Raw genomic sequence first — 15,758 nt, forward strand, 5'->3', positions numbered from 1 at the left:
CCAGGCAACAGAATCAACTAGAATACACGACTCAGGAAACCATAGCTATCTCTAGGATGCCAAACCCCACCAGATTCTGCATTCAGAAATGTCTTTCTTTAAGGCATCGCAAGATTCCTCCTTCTATAATTCCTTCTTATATAAATATTTAAAATTATAGGAAACACCCTAGATGACATGGCCTTCTAAAAATTTAATGCATAAAGATGCTATTCTTTGGACTCACAGGGAGCAATCAATGATACGTTCATCCAGTCCAATGGATTTCTTTAAAATTACTATTTCTGAGTTACCACTTTTGAAGTTTCATTGTTCTTTTCTCTTCTAGCTCATCAAGGCTGTAAGTCAGTTAATAGCAGATGCCGGGATTGGAGGCTCTCGGTTTCAACATTCCCTTGCAATTACCAATAATTTTGCTAATGGAGACAAGCAGATGAAAGTAAGAAATGCTTTATGGATATTTTCAAAGACAAGAATAAATGAAACTGAAATATTTTGTGAAATATCAAAATCATAAAAAATACAATTTCTGTATTTTGTTTATTGAGACTTAAACTGAGTACTTACATTGAGTTTGCTTGTTTGAATTGACAATCAGCTGTAACAGTGTCCGTCTGTCATCTGTTAAGTGGAATTTGCAAGGTGTGTGATTGAATGAGATATAACAAGAAAACTAACCACAAACATCCAGAAATACAGTGATCCTCTCATAATCTTGTTCTTGGTCAAATTTATTGAATCTCTCTTCTAGACATTTCTGAAGACTTCTCCTTTAGTCTTAGTACTGAAAAATCTAGGGATAAGGGCTGGCATCAGTCATGGTTGAACCCAGGGATTAAAATGTTTCCACATTGATTCAAAAAGATAGCTGCGCTGCCATATTCAAAAATAGCATTATTTTCAATAGCCAAGGCATAGAAACAAGCTAACTGTCCATCAGTGAATGAATGGATAAAGCAGTTGTGGTTTATATGTTCAATGGCATAGCATTCAGCTTTAAAAACTGAGGCAATCCTACCATGTGTGACAACATAGATAGACATTGAGGGCATTATGCTAGGTAAAAGAAATCAAAGAAAGATAAATACTGTATGATCTCACTTATATGTGTGATCTTGACAAAAGAACTGAAAACCATGGGGAAAAAATCCGCATTGTGGTTATCAGAGGCAGGGGGTGGGTAGTGGTGGTCAAAAGCTACCAACTTCTCATTGTAAGATAAGTACTAGGGATGTCAGGTACAACATGATGATTACAGCTAACACTGCTCTATGCTATATAGAAAAGTTAGTTGTGAAGAGAGAAAATCTATGAGTTGTCATCATAAGGGGATTTTTTTTTCCTTTTTTCCTTTTTTTTCTTTCTGTCCTTTGTTTTGCACCTATATAAGAAGATGGCACTTAGCTGAATCTATTGTGGTACTCATTTCACAATATATATAAATCAAACTGCCATGCCTTAAACTCGTACAGTAGTATATGTCAATTACTTCTGTGTAAAAGGGAAAAAACAATTTAATAAGAAAGTTTTGTATTTAATTAAAAAATAATCATGTTTTCAGATCCCCTTCCCCTACTGCTTCAATTTTTGCCTCTCTGTCTCAGTTCAATTTTCCTCCTTGTTTGCTTCATTTACAAATAGGCTCTCCCCGTGAGCTTACTCTCTTAGAAATTCTGAGGACACTGGAGTATCCTATAGGTGGAAAAAGCACCTCAGGACACCCTAGGTGTCAGAGTCAGCTAAGTGTCTGCCTTTAGTTCAGGTTATGGTCCTGGGATTGACCTCCACATGTGGCTACATGCTCAGCAGGGACTCTGCTTCTCCCTCTTCTTATGCCCCTCTCCCCCTCCCCCAGCTCATGCTGTCTCTCTCTCCCTTTCTCTCTCAAATAAATAAATAAAATCTTTAAAGAAAGGGAAAAAAAAGCACCTCATTCTATAGTGCCAATCAAATTCCCAGAACTGAATCTCTTGGTCTAAACCTTATATCATATGACCTGATCACTGGCTTGAGGGATTAAAGAATATGAGTGGCCAGGCCAGTTTGGGGGGCTACCCACTGGTGCCTATGAATGAAGTAGATGCTTTCAAATCCCATGAACCATAGTCAGAGAGGAGAGCTCCTCAAAGAACAATCAGGATGCTGTTACTAGAAGAAGCTAGATGAGCAGATAAGATGGAGTCTACCACAGTTCTTATGTCAGATGTGTACAGCCGCAATCATAGTACATGGAATGCATATATAAAGAAAGTACATGTTTATGAACAATATAGAGAATGCACCAAACTGTGATGCCAAGCCATAGCTAATAGCATAACTTTGAAGTGACCTACTTGAGGAATTAGAACAGATAATGATCCAGGCTCTCTGTTTTCCAAAGAACAGCAACTTCCCAGCAGAGGTGAAAGATCTGACGAAACGTATAAGGACTGTTTTGATGGCAACAGCACAGATGAAGGAACACGAGAAGGACCCCGAGATGCTGGTGGATCTCCAGTACAGTCTGGCAAACTCCTATGCAAGCACCCCTGAGCTGCGGAGGACATGGTTGGAAAGCATGGCCAAGATTCACGCGAGAAACGGAGACTTATCCGAGGTAATTAGCAAAGACTCAGTCCTTCTCCACTGGCATTGTCCTCTTCATCAGAATGATGGGATTTTCATTTACAGTAGATTACCATATTTTTCCACTCGTCTAGATGTGACCCAATTATATATTATGGGCATTAAATTTGCACGTAGGGCTCAAGAATGCCTGACTCCATGTAAATGGTACCAACTAAAGGCCAGAGTTGTTGGTATCAGCTGTAATTGTAGGATATGCAATGCAGAACCGAATGTTAAAAGCCTAAGACTAAGGGAAGATGGTTGTAAGGGTGTCTGGAAATTGAATTATATAAGTTAATGTTCTGTGTTTTAAAATGTCTTCCCTGTAATTAGAGTTGGATAGGGAAGCTTGCCACCATGGTGAGTAATCTCCGGCTGGGGTAATCTGTCCTCATTTGCAGCTAGTCTGAACTGGTGATGGGAATATTAACACTCCCACAAGCCATGTGAGGAGAGTGCACTATGGGAAGGTTATAAACCAATAGCCAACTCTTTTTTTAAAAAGATTTTATTTATTTATTCATGAGAAACACACACAGAGAGAGGCAGAGACACAGGCAGAGGGAGAGGGAGAAGCAGGCTCCATGCAGGGAGCCCGACGCGGGACTCGATCCCAGGTCCCCAGGATCACACCCTGGGCTAAAGGCAGCGCTAAACTGCTGGGCCACCGGGGCTGCCCAATAACCAACTCTTTAATGTCAATTTAAACACTGGCTGGATTTTTATGCAGCGGTTTCACAGACCCCAAGTGGTTTCCAGATACCAAATGGAAAAATTTGTCTTATTCTCAGAGATATGCCCCTTTGGGGAAGAGATTAATTTATCTGGGATAGTCCTAACACCTGAAGTTGTTCTAAATGTATATGAGGGGTCCTGGGATAGAAATAGAGCCAATCAGAAACCACAGTTGGAGGCAATTTGATGGGACAAGAATGAGAAATTCCAGTTCCCTTGGACTGTCCAGAGAATGGAGAAATCCCTCCATAAAACTTAGAAGGAAAAAGCTGAAGTCCTGTGGACCCCTCAGCAAGTCAGCAATGTATGTGGTCAGCAATGTTCAAAGCTTTTCAGGAGACATTAGAGGACAGTAAAATCACCATATCACCAGGTTGGCAGGAGCACTCATGGAACATAAGGCTGCACGGTTTAATCAAGTACCACCTTGTCGAGGTGACCATCTTAAAGGAAGTAGATTTTCCAAGGTGGGCCATTGCTGGAAGTAGAAAAGGTAAGAAGGTAGCTTAATTTTACTCCCAATTTCCATCCTGATGCTCTAGCTTGTGGTTCTAACAAGAAAAGAGAGTGGATTTAAAAAATATATACGTTAGATATTAAGGAAGGAAGGGGGGGCACCTGGGTGGCTCAGTCGTTGAGCATCTACCCTTAGCTCAGTTTGTGATCCTGGGGTCCTGGGATCAAGTCCCACATCGGGGAGCCTGCTTCTCCTTCTGCCTGTGTCTCTGCCTCTCTCCGTGTCTCTCATGAATAAATAAATAAAAATCTTTTTTTAAAAAAAAGGAAGAAAGCTAATTCTATGGAAAAATTCTTCAGGTCAGCTCAGGTGAAGACTACATCCAGACAAACAAAAGTCCTCAAAGAGGCATTTTATTCTTGATTGGGAACTTTTTGGAAAGCAAATCAATTCTTGTTTTTGATTCTTTCATTAAAAGGTGCCTCCGCATATTCTCACCGAATGGAATATCAGCTCACCTTGGAAGATTCGTCCAATTAGGCAAATAGTAAAATCTATGCTGTGCTTTCCTCTAAAACTGTTTTCTTTCTTATTACAGGCTGCAATGTGCTACATCCACATCGCTGCCCTCATTGCAGAATACCTGAAAAGAAAGGGTAAGACGTCCATGGACAGGGAGAAAATTCGAGAAGTTGACATGTTTAAACATAAATTAAAATTAACATATTAATTTTAGGTAGTATTAATCTCAATTATGTTTTATTAAGTAACATTAATTTTCACAGATATTTCTAGTTATCCTGTACTTCACATTTTAGTTCTCTCGTGCCATTATCAATGTTTGTTTTATGTACAAAAAGGCTAACTGGTCAGCCTCTTAGTTCAAAATGAGAATGTTTCATTGGTTAACCATTTAGAGTCTCATAAGCTTTTATTAACATCATCATGCAGCAATGTCCTAACCTCATCTTGCACTACCATAGGTTACTGGAAAATGGAAAAGATATGCACACCATCCCTGCTCCCGGAGGATATCCACCCCTGTGATAGCTACCCATTACTAACAGCTCCTGGTGGAGGAAGTGAGTGATCTAACTCTCCCGCATAAACTCGTTTATCCCCATGGGAACAGTGCAGAGGAAATCACGTTGCTGCTTAAAGTTTACTTGGATGAAACTCTTAAGTGTATCCTTAGAAGCAAAAACTATCTCAGACCTTCATACCTCCCACAGTAAAAGCTTGAAGCTCCTACCATTCCGAAATCTACCTGAATTCATGAAGTTTAGAACTGAAAAACTCTCCGCAAATAGAATCTCATCTTATCCAAGATTTAGGATTATGAGTCATGGCCATTTTTGTTACCAGTCTACATACTCGTTTGCCCTTGGGATTTTATTCTGAAATTATTTAAAATTGCAAGAGAAATCCATTTGAATTGTAAAATGTAATAAGACGACTCATTCAAAACAAGAAACGCCAAAAATATATATGCAAGACTCTATATAATCAACATGTTCCATTTCCTTTTTAAAAGTATAAACTGAGTTGGACAACTTAGAACACATAATAATTCACAGTATTGATGTCCTTTAATTAAGAATATTTCATCTTTAAAGTCTGATGAAAAAATTTGTAACAATAACTAAAGAATTACTCTTTGTAAAAAAATTTGGTAACATGGTTAATCCACTTAATCTGTTTTCTCTCCCAAAAGTTTGTTCAAACCCAAAGTTTATGGCCTGCAATCTGTTTCCTAACACTCTCTTCACTTTCAAACTACAGTGGAAAATTCAGTGTATGAAAAACAAAAATGAATCTTTAGATATTAAGATAAAAATAACTGAACAAAAAGTAAATGGACTTCAGTTACAATATTTTGGAAACAAAGTTAATCCCTTATTCTTTTAACTATGCATATATTTTCTAAAGAATCTCAGTGGATAAGACATTTGAACCAAATGACCAAAGTGAACAATGAGACAATGAGGTCACTTGTTTGAGGAGGAGACCAGATCTGGCTTCATGGCTCATGTCCATCCTAAAAATCAGGGATCTTCCTGCTTAACAATTCCACACTTAACGATTTAGCTTCATTTTTATATGCAAGTCATCAAAATCATTACTGTTTTGTCTAACATACCCTTCTTCCCTATTGTGTGTCATCATCAGTTACCATAAAATTCCATAAAGACTTACAAATCCTAACCAAAAAAATGAATAAACCTGATAAAACTAGGTGTCAGTTTGAGAAGTTGTGGAAACTTCTATTCCAAAATATTGCGTGAAACTTTAATATTAAAAAAATGTTAAATACTCACTTCAACATCTAAGATGACATTGGACTATAACATACCAATATATTTGTTTAGTAAGCTCTAAGGAAGGTGATTTTTTTTTATGATGCATTAGCATAGATAGATAGATAGATATATCCATTGGCATATACCTGAAGTCCTTAATATACTTTTATATTATGACGTTTCTAAGTCAGAGGGAGAAAACATCCCTTAACTATAATGTGCACATAATAAGAACATAGGCAATATAAGCACTTCCAGAAAGTATCACTGTAATAATGATCGTCATCCTGCAAAAAAAATGTATCATGACTTTCTCTGCTATATCCCTGCTAATCAGTTGTCATAGATTTTAATACATGTTTAATTACAGAAGGAACATTATTATCTTAAAAAGTAGGAAAGTAGAATTTTAAATGCGAGGATTAGATTGCAACAATTATTCTAATTATAACTTCTAGCATGTTTGGGGAGTGATCATTTAGTTTCATAGCTAATGAGCCAATTATTTAAAATGGAAACATCTCACAGAAGTATTAACTACAGTTTTTAAAACACTTGCTCCATGTAAGGCCTCACACTTGGCTCTACACTGGTGGTATCTCAGTTAGTTTCCAGTAATGAGTCTCTGAGTCAGGTGCTATTATTGCCTCCTGTTTTCAAGTGAAAAAAACAAGAGAAGTTATACAACCTGAGCCAGGGTGCATGGTTAGCTCGTGATGGGGCCAAAGTTCAAGGACTGGTCTGTCACTCCAAGCTGTGCTCGCTCCTAACTACTCAATTCCCCACCATTCAGTTCCAATCCCTCCTCTGGGGACATTGCCCATGCTCAACTGTCTTTCTATATTATCTGTAGAACTAGATCTTTTCTTTTTATCTTGGTAGCCATGGTGCTAAGAAAATTTAAGAGAGTTTCCAGATAATGCAAAAGAGTGATAATTAGCAAGTAATGAGCATTGTTTCCATAATGCATTGACCATGCCAAGTGTTTTCTCAAATATTAATGTTTTGAATCCCTTCAACCATCCTTTGAGATAGATATTAACATCTTCAGTTTAACAAATGGGAGAAGCAGGCTCAGAGTCTAGCTAAACTAGAAGCCTGGAACCATGTCTATCTACAAATTCTGTATTCTGTCCATAATTCCAAGCCAGCTCCTAAAAGAAAATGTGTCACCTGAAAAATGGTACAAATTTATAAAATAGGATCATTGGTTGCCCCGGGAGAGACTATTTATCAAGAGTCTTAATCTATCCATCTCCTTGACCCTGTGAGTTTTATTGTGCTACCACTTGTAACATCATGAAGAAAGGCATTATTTATTGCAAACAGGATTTGAGTCAAATAATAATGTCGCATTTTGCTTGGTCCTCTCAAGGCATGTTCTCTATGGGCTGGCCAGCTTTTCTGAGCATTACACCAAATATTAAAGAAGAAGGAGCAATGAAAGAAGATTCGGGAATGCAAGACACACCATACAATGAGGTTAGATCAATATGATCTAGTGTACAGTAAACGAGTAAAAAGATGCATTGAACTGTTACATTGAGATGAATATGGAAAAGAAAATCTTATTCAGAAATCAAATAAAGTTACTGTATAATAGGACTTAGGTTAAGTATAAAGCAGGCCAGCATTAAGCTGAGATTAACAGGTATCAGATTCCACTGATAGGTAAAGCATAATTTTCAATGAATATTTAAACTAAACTTTACTTCTCTAGGATGGACCCAAATTTATAATGTCTGCTCCTCTATAAGATGTGAAGTCCCTAGTCCTTTGGTAAATGTCCTGAGGGATCTGAAATTTTTCTGAGCTGGTCACTTTTTTTTAACGCATTAGAAAATTTGTTTACAAATACACTTGAACAGAAAGGCTCACTGGTTTCTGCAGAAAACCTTTTGATTTGCAAACCATGGTTATTTTTCATTAATCAAAAGAAGCTTTCTACTGGCAATTATATAGCAACAATTCTGATAAAGCAAACAGAGCTCCCTCATCAAGTAAAAGTATTCCATAAGCTAATTGTTTAAATCTCAGTGTTATATAGATTTTAAAAAAGGATACAGAAAACTAGTTTGGGGGCAGATTTTAATTAAATTTTGTATATGCTTTTATTTTAATTTAGTATACCTTGCAAATAAACAGTAATACAACTACATATTTATGTTAACTATTTCAAATTCTAAGAACCTTTTCCTCAAAGACAATGCTGAAAGGATTCCAACAGTGTTATCCACTTGCTTTATTGAGTATATAATTTGATTCAGCTGAATATTTATTTTTATAGATTTTATTTCCTTTTTTTTTTTTTTTTAGATTTTATTTCTTTATTTGAGAGAGAAAGAGTGAGAAAGAGAGGACAAGCAACAGGGAGTTGCTGAGGGTGAGGGAGAAGCAGGCTCCCCGCTGAGGAGAGCCCAGTGCAGGACTCCAGAGAGATCATGACCTGAGCCAAAGATAGACACTTAACCGACTGAGCCACCCAGGCACCCACAGCTGAATATTAAACCATTAGTATATGTGAGACATTGAATTAAGGGTGGAGACAACAATAAATAAGACATAATCCTGATTTTCAAAGAGTTTAGAATCTTAAGGACAAACTTTTCTCAGGGTGGAGAGGAGCCAGTCTAAGACCCAACCACTATAAATCTAGGCAATGAGAGCAACTTTTTAAGTGACCATGGTGGGAATGCAGATGGATGGGACATATATGAAAGCTCTCCAGACTTCTGTACTGGATCTTGGCATTGATGGGACCTAAAGGTGCCAAATGAGAAAATAAGGTCCTTAGAGGACCTAGTAATCTGAATCACAATGTGTATACACCCTGTTTACACAATCATGTAAAATCTCATCTTGAATTGGGCAATTGCAGAATATCCTGGTAGAGCAACTCTACATGTGTGTGGAGTTTCTTTGGAAGTCTGAGCGATACGAACTCATCGCTGATGTCAACAAACCCATCATTGCTGTCTTTGAGAAGCAGAGAGACTTCAAGGTATGTTTTCTGAAGCCAGACGTTGGTTAAAACAGCCTGCTTTAAGTGGATGAATTACTTACAATTTTTTAGAGTGGAAATGCCCTGTTTTTTATGTCAGCATCACCTTCATGAAACCCTTTGATTTATGGTTTCAGAAATTATCAGAGCTCTACTACGACATTCATCGATCATACCTCAAAGTTGCAGAGGTGGTGAACTCCGAAAAGCGGCTGTTTGGTCGCTACTATCGTGTAGCATTTTATGGGCAGGTAAGTTCACCAGAAGCAACCTGGCCTCTAAATTCTGTGAAACAAGGAAACTTTGTCTTTCGTTCTCTATAAGACATCCAACTCCATCTGCCACGGGATTGAGAGGACGTGGGTGTGTCTGGGTATATTGGAGAGTTTTTTTCTGGATGTGAGGGTTGTGTGTTTGTCCACGGGAATGTAGTGAATGGAACAGATGGGCAGAGAAATCCATGGGTCTTAATACAGATCAAGTTAAACCAGTGCTTTCTAACTCTTTAGAAAAAGAGAGCATTTCTTTTTCAGCATCCTCTTCCTTCCATTTAACCTAAAATATCTGATTATACTTTTCCCATCATATGTTAAGATGAAATGAAATTGAACAGGTTTTGAGAAATGAAATCCATAGCATCCTGGGAAATAAAGAATTTCTAAGGCCTCCACCATGTCAAAGCCATGAGTCTTTTACAATCACGCATTTTCTTTCCTTCTCCTTCTAGACTACCACTGATTCCAGGAAGAACACCATGTGTTATCCCCCCCTCCCCACGTATTGTAGGTCAATATAACTGTTGAGTTATCTTTCCCAGCTTCCTGAAACTTTAGCAGCGAACCAGATGAATAATATTAGTGAGCCATACCATTAGCTGGAAAATTAAGTGAACATAATCTATATTAATTGTGAATGTCTCTGAGCAGAGCTTTAAGTGGAGCAAACCCAGGCACCATCCCACTTCTTTTCAAGAAGGCTTATGACACCATTATATTGCAGCGGGCATACCTCGGACTCTGACTTGTGTGGGAGAACATTCCATTCTTTTATTTTCAGAGTTGGAATGACTCTGCCCTTTCATTTCCCTTCGTTCCCTCCCCCCCCCCCCCCCCACATAAGGCAGTGTTGCCAACAGATTCTTTTCCTCCTCAGATTCTTTGAAGTCTGTGGCTGAACAAGTCAAATCCAGTATGGTCATTCTAGACTGTTTCCTATTAAAGTCCCTTGAAGAACATCCATTTCCCCCGAATCCCCAAAGGCAGCTGAAAAACTAACTTCTGAATTAATAAAGATAAGCTCCTCTCTGCCTAGAAAGGGAAGTGTCACCCATTAGCCACTTGCTCTAAATTATCCAACTCAGATTTTCCTCCCTGCCCAGCATCATCAGGATTGCAGAGAGAGACAAAGCTGGTGGAAATGGTCCACAGGTAGAGACCTAAATGTCGACATGTGTAGGGTCCCAGGAAAAGAATCCAAACTATTTGAAGTGATGGTGTACGTTGCGGGGAGAAAATGTGGAAGTCTCCACAGGGGAGAAGAAGACAGATAAGGGATGCTATCTTGAACATTGTGAAGAAATTAAGCAATTTTTGACCATGGTGAAACAATAGCAAGACAAATGGCAAAACACCCCACTGGAAAGGGATTGTGGGCATTGAGAGATTACAGGGGAAAGGCCAGGGTTTTCAGGGAGTAGCTGTGGGCTAACTGAGGAGCAGAGGAGTGACATACAGGATGTGTCCTCAGCTAACCAAGTTTCAAAGCTACAGTCCTTCAGACAATTCTTCCAATTCAGAAGTAATAAGCTGCCATGATGGTCTGGTCTTGAAAACGAGATTGCCTACCTGACGGTTTCTCCTGCCCATATCTGATACAGGGATGCTAAACAGGTAGAAACAAACCCTGCTGCTTTCCTACCAGGTTTTAATGCGCATGTTTACTCTTTTCTTCTTTTGGTCTTGATGGTTCCAGGCTGTGGTAAGTTATCTCTCTCTCTCTCTCTCTCTCTCTCTCCATTTGCATGCTCTAATAATTCTCACACTTCCCTCCGTATGGTTTTAACTGAACGTTAACTTTTTTTGTGCAACTCAACATTTGGTACAAAGGTGAGATAATCCAGCTTCCATTCATTTTGGAGTCATCCTGCCTTTCTTGAACTAAATTTTGTTTATTCCAGTTATCTGAATTACAAAAATGTATCATTTATTTTTCACATATGTTATCATTCCACACAAAGGTAAATGTAGTTTAAAAACCTTCATAAGCACACATCCACTTGTGCCCACACCCAGATAAATATGAGCACCACATACCTGCAGTATGTGTAGAGTAGGCCTACTATGAGTGTTTTTCTGCTCATTTCAGGCCACTGTGAATTGCAGCTGATGAAGAAGGGCATGGTGGTCAGACTTCTAGAAGTTGGAGTGCTGGCCATTGATGGGCACATTCCGAGGTTCTTGAAAGGACCTTGTTTCTTTCCACATAAGTATTGTGGAGAAACAGGGCTCTCTGTGGTGGGGAGCTCTGAGCATTCTCAGAGATGATGGTCTTAATGCTCAACATGGAAGATGCCCAGTGGACCAAATCTTGACCCACTAGGGCAGATTAAGTCTCCTAAGAAGCAGGAAGAAGTGATATAAGAAATTCTGGAAAGCCAGCAGAGGCAGAAATAACATACCAGCACCTAGATAGAGCTCTGTGACACAAAAGAATTCTCTTCCTTATGTAACCCATGTAGAAGTGCCTATATTCAGTCATTTTTTTACCTACAAAAGTGAATCGCCATAGTCTAACATAATTATTGCTGATTAAGCTGGAAAAACAAATTCTTGCATTATCCACACATTGTCCACATTCGGCTCTGCTCCTCTGACCGCTAAATACTTTTTTGTAATTCTATAAGCCCTCCCTATGTCCATACCAGTATTTTCTACCTTCATTTGTAAAATGGGGGTCATGGGTCCTTAACTCACCTACTAAAAGAATACATGAAAACCCTTGTACTAAATAGACTGAGGGGGGCAAAGGGGAAGAACTGGGAAAAGATGTTTTCAAATGACCTAATTTTGTTCTTTTTGCAGATTTCTCAATAACGTGTGATGATTGCACACCTGGCTTTATTTTTTTTTTTTTGTATGTGTGTGCTGCCAGCATTCTCAATTGTCTTTGATTAAAAATTCCAACCTAAGCTTAAAAGTGTTCTGTTAAATCTGCAGACCTGAGTACCTGCCCACGCAGGAACTTTATAAGCTCAAACCCCAGCTGTCTGAACAAAAACTAATGGGGATCTTAGGTATACAGCAATTTAGAGCCTTGGCCATCAAGTGAAATTCAAATACCTGTCCCAGGACACCACATGGATAGTGTGAAGTGAACTATAATATTCGACAGGAGCAGACAGTGCACATCACTTTACACTGGATGATAAAAAAAATACCAACTAGTTTTGAACATTTCCCTGGACATGTGCAGAATGAAGGTTCCAAAGATCTAAGATAAACTCTTAACTACTTGATTAGCATAATCCCCAAGGCCAGAAATAATTTCTTTTTCATGATGGTTCTTTATGTCTCTGTAAAATTATCTTTTAATATCTAAATTGGCATGTCTTGCAATCATGCTAGAAAGATTATGGCAATATAATATGCAGTGGGCTCTTTGCCTCCTCAAGGCCCTTGGGTAAATATTTTAGTGTTCCATGTGGATAGCACTTTCATTACATAGTGTTGACTAGAGTAGTTCATATTTTGTCTGCAGTGAGCCAGGCAATAGAAAACAAGTTGGAAAGTGTTACTTCATGGCAGAAGCTTTAAAAATGCAAGTCTTACATAGCATGAGTTTTCTAATGTGACACCTGGCATCACTGACTATGGAAATTTTACACAGAGCAGCCTATATAAAGCACCCTCCAAAGTGTCCCTGAAGTATTCATTTCCAGAGTAATGAAACAGTAGTAGTGATAGAACATCAGCTGTAATCAATGAAATGCTTAGACTCTGATATTTAGCATGTAAGGAAGCAAGTGAATGCCCATTGCATAATTTAAATCAACAGATGCTCTCAGAATGAATAAATGAAAGGCTGGGGGCAATTTTCTTCTCTTGACCAAAGAATATGGATCCATGATTTTCATTCACGCCTACATGGTTGTAGATATATCTCAGAATCTTGAAAGAAAAGAGATTAAGGGGAGGAGGGAAGATGCACGTGTAGTTTGAAAAATCTCCTCCATTCTGGGTTCTGATACATCCTCTGGCTTCCCACTTATGTAAAGTCATTGATATAAAATATGTGCATTTTAATACATACAATTATACAAAATATGTATAGGAAGAAAGGATTCTATTTATATGAAAAAAATTTCTCTGCATTCTTGTAGCTTCTCTTAGTTTTTAGCCCATTATTAATACTTTCTGACCCATATTTATACACAAGATTCCTCTTTGAATTCATTCCTTTGTTTGTGAATTTCAAATTACTTAAGTATAATGGCACGGGCACTTATGTTTGACATCCCAATAATGATTCAAGGGCATTGCAAAAACTTGCAAAAACATCTAAGAAGGAGTCAAAGAGTCAATGATTTTAGTTGTCAGTTTACTGAAGTACATTTTTATCATCATCTATTGTCTTCAAGTTCCATAATCCATGCATATTAACTCTGATTCAAAGTCCTTGTTTAACTAGAACATGTGCCATTTCCTAACAACGATTGATCAGAACATTTATCACATTGTACAATGACATTTAGAAAACTGAACTCTCAAGGGAATTGCACATTTCCTGTTGCCTTGAAATGCAGTCCTCTCATAACCTTGGGGCTAAAACAAGAGAAACACTGCAATTTCGTCACCTGAGTCCCTACTTATAAATCATTTATTTCATAGACAGAGCTGAAATTGAAAACTTCCTTAAGACAATGCCCTGTGGCTCAGTGGCCTATGCTTTGATAGTTTCCCTGGGTAAAAGGTAGGCACAGATTCCAAAAATTTTCAGAATTGCCATTGACCGGACTCCAAAAGCTCTTACACGATCCCTGGAAGACAGCTGATTAAACTTTTAATTCTGCTATTCCAGCTCCTTTCTATGTACTTTAGAAAATAGTCCCATCAGGTTGATATTTCCAAGGTATATAAATAAATAATCACAATTTCTTTCTGATGAATCACACACCAAAATATTGAAATCAACATCCATAGACTTTTTATAATAAGGAAAGTTGTAGTTTTGATGCAAGAGAAGCTGAAGGTGTATATTTTTAAGCACTCAAAACTCAGTTAAGCTGTTCTCTGCATGTTAGCCAAGCTCAAATTGCTCTACTGACACAGAATGTTCTTTATTATTGCTATCCTCCTCATCACAGCTAATCAACACCAAGGGCCTATTGTGTGCCAGGCACTGTTCCTAGGGCCTCCCCCTAGATTTCTGAGCCTCTACTGTTTCCCATCCCCCAAATCAAGGAGCAGAGATGAAAGAAAGTCACAGGTCAAGGCCAAGGCCACATGGTCATGGTAATGACAAGAAAATCCTGCTTCCCACCTCTCCTTTCCCACTCCCCCCTAGAATCAGAAATTTGTTAGAGGAAATATTCCCAGTGAAATGCCTCTTTGTGCTCGTTTTCAGTGTGGTGAGAAAATCTTTTTCCTGGAACTTAGAGACATTTTTCCTATTGAAAAGGAAGTTGTAAATGTTGCTGCAGCTCTTGCCCTGTGTGGGTTCTGGCTGATGGCCTCAGAAGCCGTGGCTCTCTGATGTGTCAGTCTGTCAATTTCAGCCACTAACTTCTGACCTTGAATCAGACAAATCTTCACAAAGAGGACAACAGAGAAATCATGGCAGGCTGGAAGTCACGAGGGAACCGAGCCAGACCTCACTTACCCCTACCAAACCTTGAGGAGTGACAGCGAGCTGCTTTTCATGCTTTCGACACTCGAAGCCACTCTTCTAGCAGCTCGGGGTCAGGAAACGCATATATTCAGCTGTATTTGGTCTTGAACACGTGCAGGGAAATCGTAAAATAAAAACCTCTTGAAAATCCGTGGAATCTTTTCCAGTTACACCTGGTGCAAATATATCCTTTTAGGATGTATGCCCTCTGAGAACTATTTCACTCATGGGTTTATTCATTCGACAAATGTAGAGTGAAGCTCCCCTAACGACCAGGCACCCTGTTAAACCCTGAACGTGCACTGTTGAACAAAGATGCTTCTCTGCCTTTAAAAAGCCCAAAGTTGGGACACCTGGGAGGCTGAGCAGTTAAGCATCTGTCTTTGGCTCAGGGTGTGATCCTGGGGTTCTGGGATCGAGTCCCCCATCAGGCTCCCTGTGAGGAGCCTGCTTCTCCCTCTGCCTATGTTTCTGCCTCCGTTTCTCATGAATAGATAAATAAAATCTTAAAAAAAAAAAAAAAAGCCCAAAGTCGATTTCAGGAAATGCACAAGGAAACAGGCAATTATCTGCTTGACAAGAAAGAACTCTGCTGGCAAACGTGCCTTGTTCAGTGGTCTTCAGTAGCAGCCCACCCGTGAGGTAAAGCACACTGCTCACAGGGGTCAGGCTTCCTTGGAGGAAAGTGCTTTGCAAGTATAAAGCCCCATACAGATGTGCATCTTGATCATTATTCTTAGGTCACCTCCCATTAGCCAAGAAGACAGCCTTA

General features: G+C 38.8%; 1 protein-coding gene across 14 annotated transcripts in view; it reads left to right on the plus strand.

Annotated features, from left to right (window-relative positions):
- Positions 1 to 15,758, plus strand: part of DOCK10 (dedicator of cytokinesis 10) — a 260,880-nt gene that overhangs the window by 232,813 nt on the left and 12,309 nt on the right. For 7 of the 14 annotated variants that reach the window (XM_041766384.1, XM_041766383.1, XM_041766378.1 and 4 more), the window contains exons 44-51: positions 329 to 439; positions 2,381 to 2,596; positions 4,398 to 4,455; positions 4,783 to 4,881; positions 7,475 to 7,581; positions 8,978 to 9,100; positions 9,238 to 9,351; positions 11,072 to 11,077. In XM_041766384.1, coding sequence (XP_041622318.1) covers positions 329 to 439; positions 2,381 to 2,596; positions 4,398 to 4,455; positions 4,783 to 4,881; positions 7,475 to 7,581; positions 8,978 to 9,100; positions 9,238 to 9,351; positions 11,072 to 11,077 — 834 coding nt within the window. Of the gene's footprint in view, positions 1 to 328; positions 440 to 2,380; positions 2,597 to 4,397; positions 4,456 to 4,782; positions 4,882 to 7,474; positions 7,582 to 8,977; positions 9,101 to 9,237; positions 9,352 to 11,071; positions 11,078 to 12,180; positions 12,657 to 15,758 lie in introns of those variants that run through there. The other 7 variants (XM_041766388.1, XM_041766380.1, XM_041766382.1 and 4 more) reach the window with 4 other exon arrangements.

The sequence above is a fragment of the Vulpes lagopus genome, chromosome 8, assembly GCF_018345385.1.
Source record: "Vulpes lagopus strain Blue_001 chromosome 8, ASM1834538v1, whole genome shotgun sequence".
NCBI classification, from domain to species: Eukaryota; Metazoa; Chordata; class Mammalia; order Carnivora; family Canidae; genus Vulpes; species Vulpes lagopus.